This window comes from Penaeus monodon, chromosome 9 (assembly GCF_015228065.2).
Source record: "Penaeus monodon isolate SGIC_2016 chromosome 9, NSTDA_Pmon_1, whole genome shotgun sequence".
NCBI classification, from domain to species: domain Eukaryota; kingdom Metazoa; phylum Arthropoda; class Malacostraca; order Decapoda; family Penaeidae; genus Penaeus; species Penaeus monodon.
In genome coordinates, this window is record NC_051394.1 from 8,331,042 (window position 1) to 8,338,541 (window position 7,500).

At 38.6% G+C, this 7,500-nt stretch overlaps 2 protein-coding genes across 3 annotated transcripts; both read left to right on the forward strand.

Annotated features, from left to right (window-relative positions):
* The first annotated feature begins 560 nt into the window (after positions 1 to 560).
* Positions 561 to 1,490, forward strand: LOC119576896 (cuticle protein AMP1A-like). Of its 2 annotated transcripts, XM_037924545.1 has the most exons (3): positions 561 to 613; positions 784 to 1,073; positions 1,199 to 1,490. In XM_037924545.1, exons 1-3 carry the CDS (start codon positions 605 to 607, stop codon positions 1,428 to 1,430), a joined length of 531 nt encoding a protein of 176 aa, XP_037780473.1. In that variant the 5' UTR covers positions 561 to 604; the 3' UTR covers positions 1,431 to 1,490. The 2 variants fall into 2 exon arrangements, with proteins under 2 accessions (XP_037780473.1, XP_037780472.1); XM_037924544.1 differs by lacking the exon at positions 561 to 613 and having other exon boundaries at positions 742 to 1,073.
* Positions 1,491 to 5,008: 3,518 nt separating this feature from the next.
* On the forward strand, positions 5,009 to 5,900 carry LOC119576897 (cuticle protein AMP1A-like). Its single transcript, XM_037924546.1, has 3 exons — positions 5,009 to 5,104; positions 5,246 to 5,535; positions 5,659 to 5,900. The coding sequence occupies exons 1-3, from the start codon at positions 5,096 to 5,098 to the stop codon at positions 5,888 to 5,890; spliced, it is 531 nt and encodes a 176-aa protein (XP_037780474.1). The 5' UTR covers positions 5,009 to 5,095; the 3' UTR covers positions 5,891 to 5,900.
* Positions 5,901 to 7,500: the final 1,600 nt, after the last annotated feature.

Genomic DNA, 7,500 nt, shown 5'->3' on the forward strand with positions numbered 1-7,500 from the left:
CTAAACCCCCTGTGTGCAAGAAATGACTGGGGTTACCCACCACCTTCGGCGAGGGATTTGAACGCAGGTCAGCAAGATTGCTAGACGCTGCACTACACAGCACACTTTTATTATTATTATTTTATTATTATTATTATTATTATTATTATTATTATTATTATTATTATTATTATTATTATTATTATTATTATTATTATTATTATTGAGAGCCGCTTTCCAGAGGATTACTAACAGTTCTCATCGTGGTTGAATATATTCCGAGGATCTCGGTGAGAAACCAGGCATTCGCATTATAGAAGTGATCCTATAAGTATGATCACACTCTATATACTTAAAATTACTTTACCAATAATAAAACTCACACGAAATCACTTGAAGACATAAATGTAAAGTATAATAAGGCGTGGCCAAAGTAAATAAATAAGATGTCACTTACTAAGATAAGCAAGACTCGGTGAAGTGTGAAGACGAAGGCCACGTACAGGAGGTGACGGGAGGAGACTAATCAGAGACAAGGCTATAAGGGACGACAGTACTATGCTGGCACCGCTATAAAAGCTCACCTGCCGAGGGATTAAGCACCAGTTAACGCTGAACCACCAACATGAAGTTCGTGAGTATTGCGGATACATAATAACTGATATTTATAAATCAAGGAAATTAAGAAAGAAATGATGTGTTGTTCACTTGGTGCCATAGATTGTGGAACTAACTATAATGTAAATACTTTGTCACATACCTTGTGATTTTGGAATTATGAGCGATCTGTTTATGTCTTTACAGGTGATCCTTGCCTGTGTTGCTGCCGTGGCTGTCGCCGCTCCCCAGTACAGCTATGGGTTTCCTTCTGCTGAGTCTAGCGAGGAAGTCGCTGCTCCTCAGACCAGCTATGGCGCTCCTCGTGCTGCGTCCAGCGAGGAGGTCGAGTTCGTGCCAATCCTTAGGGACGACCGCGTCCACGAGGAAGATGGAACTTACAACTTCGACTTCGAAGCTGCCAACGGCATCCGTTTCTCTCAGGCTGGATCCCCCGACGGTGATGAGGACGCTGTGATCAAGGCTGGAGAATATTCGTAAGTCATATTACTATTTTTTTTCCCTTGATTTTATTTGTCCACAGTATGAAAATATATCAGATGCACATCACTGCCACCCTCTGTCTTGATATTTGATCCCACATTTAAATATTTAACAACAGATACACCGCTCCTGACGGCACTGAAGTCCATGTCAAGTACGTCGCCAACGAGAACGGCTTCCAGCCCCAGTCCGACGTCCTGCCCGTGGCTCCCGCGTTCCCCCACCCGATCCCTCAGTTCGTCCTCGACCAGATCGCCTTCGCCGCCAAGGAGGACGCCGCCCGCGCCCGTGCCGGTGATGATTCCGACGAAGTTGCCGCCCCATCCACTTTCTACGGCCGCCCCAACTAAATTCACACCTGAACGAATGTATTTATTCTATTTATGATTGAAATAGAATTTTCATAATGATCTCTCCTGTTACTGACCTTCCTCACACTTTATGTACTTAAAATTACTTTTAGTAGTAATAATTTTCTGTAGTTAAGGATTAGCTATATCGTAAATGCATTACTAGTGGTACAGCCGTCGCATCTGTGTCCAATATGCCCATGATCACATAATTCAAAAGATTCTGCGGGAAGTAACTTTTTATAGATATCCATCTATATGCGTGTGTTTCTAATTATAACTATCTCGCCTCACACGAAGAATTTTCAAAAAGGGAATGTCTCACTGGCTATCACCTCCCACGTCGGTGTTTTAAATGTTTCATACATTGCCACTAAAATTAAAGTGAACATAGATATTTATTGATATATATATGTGTGTGTGTGTGTGTGTGTGTGTAGAGAGAGAGATGTAAATATATACACATGTTCATATATACATACATACATGCATATGTATGTATATATATATATATATATATATATATATATGTATATATATATATATGTATGTATATGTATATATATATATATATATATATATACACGCGTGCCCGAACACACACACACACTCACAAATTCCTATCTATTTACCGATAAGAGTTTATAGATAGACAAAGAAGTTAATATACTTTTGCACCATTCAAAATTCAAAAATGGAAAACAGATTGTGAAGCAAATAATGAAAAATCGAACGGGATACAAATGAAGCGAGGAATCCAGGCCGGCGAAGAGTTAGTGAAGGTGGAAGATACGTGTTTTCCAGTTGCCAGGGTAACGGGTTCGTGAGCAGGGAAGATCAGTCCAATTAGCTATACATTCTAGAGTGTAGGGTTTATCTGTGTCTTTCCCCTAGTTTGCGGGGCCGTAGGAACCAACGAGACCTAAGCCTCCGGCCTCCTGTTTCGCCACTGAGTAATTATCATTTATCTATGTCTTGTGCACTATTACACTTGGTAGCGTCTTTCAGTAAGAAAAAAATAAAATGTGCGAAACAGTCTTTTGCCCAAAGCATTCACCAAACATATAGAAGATTCAAAGTTTGCATGATGGATGAAACCTAAAATGAAATTATCATAGTAAAATTAAACTGATTGCTTCATAGAAAACGTTAAAATAGATTAAATAAATTAGAAAACTTTACTGCTATCAATTGTATTATTGCATCATAGTAAGTAAAGATAAGTTTTTTTTTTATATTAACTTCCATCATTCATTTATAATATCCTTAACGGATTTTATCATTTCCATTTTAAAGCCTTTCGGGAGAAAAACGAAACAAAAGTCAAAACTCAAAACCATTATTATTAAAATTAAATCGGCAACACAAAAGAAAAGAAGATAAACCTCCGAAAAACATAGAAGCACAGCACAAATACACTTAAAAAAGGGGCAATCTTAAATAAAACGAATAAAAACAATACCTCTTAATGCTGCATGATTCCATAAAATACACGTAAAAGAAAAACAAAAGCACAAATAAAATTATAAAATCTGAGAACAACGGTGGTTATCTGAAGGATAGCCGACCGTGGTTAATGAGCCGATGCCTGTGCGTAACTCAAGCAAGGTGGTTGACCCCATCTTATCTATGCAAACAAGGTCGTGCGCCAGGAGATGTTCGGGCATCTAGACTCATTTCCTCGTTAAACGTCGTCTGCCTTCTCTAAATGTTTCTCTAAAAATACAAATTTATCTGTAGATTGCCGTGAATTTTGAGGTTTAATGAAGAAAAATAGACATAAAGCAATATAAACAGTAAAAGAAGGGAACAAATATACATAAATTCAAATAAACGATAAAAGTTATTTCTGTGGGCTAGCTGAGGGGTTTGGCGCTAAATGCCCGTTGGAGATTTTCCCTCTGCCTTGTCCATCGCCATCTTGCTATCCCCGTATCTACGAGCGCGACCTACTGACGTTATCCCTCGCAGGCCTCGAGGGGGACATCGTGACGTCGTTACCTCGATTATTGCCAAATCTCCTCAAAAACCTAAAACTGTCCAGGGCGTCTCCATCCTCCTCCTGCAGTGCCTTCGTCAGGCGATACCTTATGCAGCGCCGCCGTCAGTGTCTCCGTCAAGATCCTCACGTCCTGGTCCATACTTGTAATATTGGTCGCGGGGACATTTTGTGGGGGTTTAGGATGATGCAGCAGTAGGCGCGGCAGATCACTACAAGAGAGGGAACGTACTCCCCTCTTAAGATTCATGAACTCTTCATTTCCGTAAATTGTAAATTGTGACTTGTGAATTTTTTACTTGATGTTGAGCAGAGTTTATTAAAAACATGTACGATACTTATAACACAGAAATAAACAACACGGGTCATTTGAGACATAAAAGAGAAAATGGAGAACAGTCTCTTTGAAAGCCTGGGAACATAACGCTTTCCATTTTTTCACCACATTTGCTCTTACCGCTTCCTGTCATATATGACCGCGTCCTTGCCGTGCCAGATCTTGAACCTAGCTTGGGTTTGGCTTGATCTTTCTGTTTGTGATGCGCCAATTCTTGTGCTTAGGCTGGATCACGCAATAAGTGCGTTTGACTTTAGGCAAGTCTCCTGCGATGCTGTTTTGAGGTCCCGTCGAGCGTAATGCCGTATGTTCAGTGGCTTCCTCGGTATATCGTTATCATCGTAAATTATTTTAATATATGTGAAATAAAAGGCAACAGTGAGATATCAGTAGCACATATTTTATAACTCCCAATCTGACTAGAAAATTCGTAAAGTTGCAGTTTTGTGAAGTAGTGGTGGAAATGTGTAGTATTTAAAACTTTTCAGCTACATGATTTTCAAAATTACTATCCTAAAGTTTACACTGATAACCTAAAGTTACTGAGCCCATCTGGCTTTTGTTTACACATGAGTTTTTTTGTGAGACTAGAGAGGCTAAAGTCTAAAAAAGGCAGCGGCCATTTCTATTTAAGTTAAAATACGAGATATTTCAACTTTCAGACACGAACTTGTAATGAAGATGAGTTAGCACAAAAATTAAGCATCAGTCTATGTAATACATGTGACAATACATAAAGTTAGTTTAGTATGTTGAAATGGATAAATACTTAGATAAATAACCATGGGTTTATCATGTCATGATCTTTAATCACATCTACAAATAGACTGATAAATGTTATCCGGTTGATCGAAATGTTCATGTGATGTATTTTCAGAAAGGTAACTGGTTGATAAATGTTATACTCTAACTTTATTATTCTTTTTAAATACTTGATTCCACACTGCAATAGTAATCGCATTCCGTCTGTCGTTTTGTTTATGCAAATATTAGATAACTAATTATACGAAAGATACATATTTTAAGATTATTTAGCTTATAGCGAATGTTACAAAAAAGGAGGAAATGTAATTCGGAAGGCATGTAAAGGAATATGCCCTACCTTAATGCTAAATGGTGTAATCTATTTAGGTTGTATGGTCAGAGTAATAAAACAATATATCATTTTGTAAACAAGAGTCGTTAGCGTGTAAAGGCGAGGGTCACATATGGCAGGTTTTGGGAGGGGACTAATCAGAGACAAGGTTACAAAGGACGTTTCTTAGCTGGCAGCGCTATAAAAGATCGGCTGCTGAGGGACTAAGCACCAGTTAACTCTGAACCATCAACATGAAGTTCGTAAGTAGAGCTGACACATGACAGTTGTTACTTAAGTTCAAAGAACTGAAAAGAAGTTAAGGATTAGAGATAAGATAATAATTCAGACATTAAAGAAATACGTTTTGGAATATAATATTCATAAAATGCATGACTTTGCAGCTGATCGTTGCCTGTGTTGCCGCCGTGGCTGTCGCCGCTCCTCAGTACAGCTATGGGGTTCCTTCTGCTGAGTCTAGCGAGGAAGTCGCTGCTCCCCAGACCAGCTATGGCGCTCCTCGTGCTGCGTCCAGCGAGGAGGTCGAGTTCGTGCCAATCCTCAAGGACGACCGCGTTCACGAGGAAGATGGAACTTACAACTTCGACTTCGAAGCTGCCAACGGCATCCGTTTCTCTCAGGCTGGATCCCCCGACGGAGATGAGGACGCTGTGATCAAGGCTGGAGAATATTCGTAAGTTTACTGCTGTCATTTCATTTTCTGTGGGCACTGGGTGAAAATGTATTATTCAAATTATTTCCTTTTTTTTTTCTTCTTTTTTTGTATTTGATCTCACTTTTAAATATATAACAACAGATACACCGCTCCCGACGGCACTGAAGTCCATGTTAAGTTCGTTGCCAACGAGAACGGCTTCCAGCCCCAGTCCGACGTCCTCCCCGTGGCTCCCGAATTCCCTCACCCGATCCCTCAGTTCGTCCTCGACCAGATCGCCTTCGCCGCCGAGGAGGACGCCGCCCGCGCCCGCGCCGGTGATGATTCCGACGAAGTTGCCGCCCCATCCACTCTCTACGGCCGCCCCAACTAAATTGATATATATATATATATATATATATATATATATATATATATATATATATATCTGAACGATTTATTTATTCTATTTACGATCAATATAAAATCTTTATAACAATACCCTGTCTTACTGACCTTGCTGTCATGTACAGCCCTGAAAACTAGCATTAACCTACAATCATTATCTAGTTATCATTATATCCCAAGTGCAGTGCGATTGTCTTTATAATCAAACACTTTGAGCACTTCGTCTTCAAGTGAAAATGACGCATACACACGTGCAGATTTTGTTGTTATTAAATCACTTCTCCACTGACAGGTCCATCATTTACTTACATATCCTTTTCACTTCACTTATGTTTTCTATTTATATTCATTTTTTTTTATTTTTCTGTTTTATCATGCTTTCTATTTTCACCTTAGTTTTCTATTCTTGTTGTCTGAAAACCTCTCACCTACTCTACTTCATATACACACACACATACATACATATATATATATATATATATATATATATATATATATATATATATATATATATATATACAGATACACAAACATACTAATAAATAGATTCCCTGATTATAGTTAACAATAACGCACGGTAACTGATTACGCTATTGAGTACATAGTTCAGTTGAAAAAGTTACACGTGAAGGAACTTTTCATATATATACGCATAATATTAGGTACTACCTTACTTCAGCCACTACTTGCCATTCATTCCCTATCAGTTTCCTATTTCTCTTTTTGCTGTTGTTTAGCTTAGTTTTTCTTCATCTTTTTCTTTTACCCAATAATAAACCATAATACAAGGCTGGGGACAAAATTTACTGCGGTAGGTTATGGTAGCCTGATTAAAAGGTGACTGGTATCTCGGCCCCGTAGCTTGATTTTAGACCGGTTGCTCTCGTTAATATGCATAGTATGGTGAGTTTTTAGGTGCTAAAAATGGAGAGGGAGCATGGCTAGACGTGTCTGATAAAGGCTTAGGTTCTGTCCAAGACTATCTTAAGAAACATCCTATGCATTTGCATGTGTGCGTCAGTGTGTGTGCGTGTTACTGCATAGGTGAGTGTGTATGTGTGTGTGTGTGTGTGTCAGTGTGTGTGTGTGTTACTGCATGGGTGTGTGTGTGTGTGTGTGTGTGTGTGCGTGCGTGAGTGCATAGACAGAAATACTGATATAGATATAGATATAAAGAATTAAAATAAAGAAATATAAAGTATTTGAAAAATAATGATGAATAGGTGTATTTGTTGTATGTTTAAAAACTGTATACATACATACATGTGTGTATCGTATATGTATATGTGTGTGTGTCGATAATTCGATGTCTGGCGTACCTCTCAGAAAACACAGTCAGTACCTGTGTTTCCTGCCGGGACGTTTGCTATTTGCGTTACAGCTATTTTTTACTATTTGTTTAGATTTGAAGGCTTATCTTAGCTCTATGAGGGACACCATTAACGTGTAATACTCCATATTATCAGATATGTGTGCCAGTTATTTATACAAGCATCATGTGTTCACGGGAGGCTAAAATACACATATGATTTGTACTCAACCTGGTTGTAAAAAATACATCATTCAAACTTGATCTATTTACTACATTCATGATAC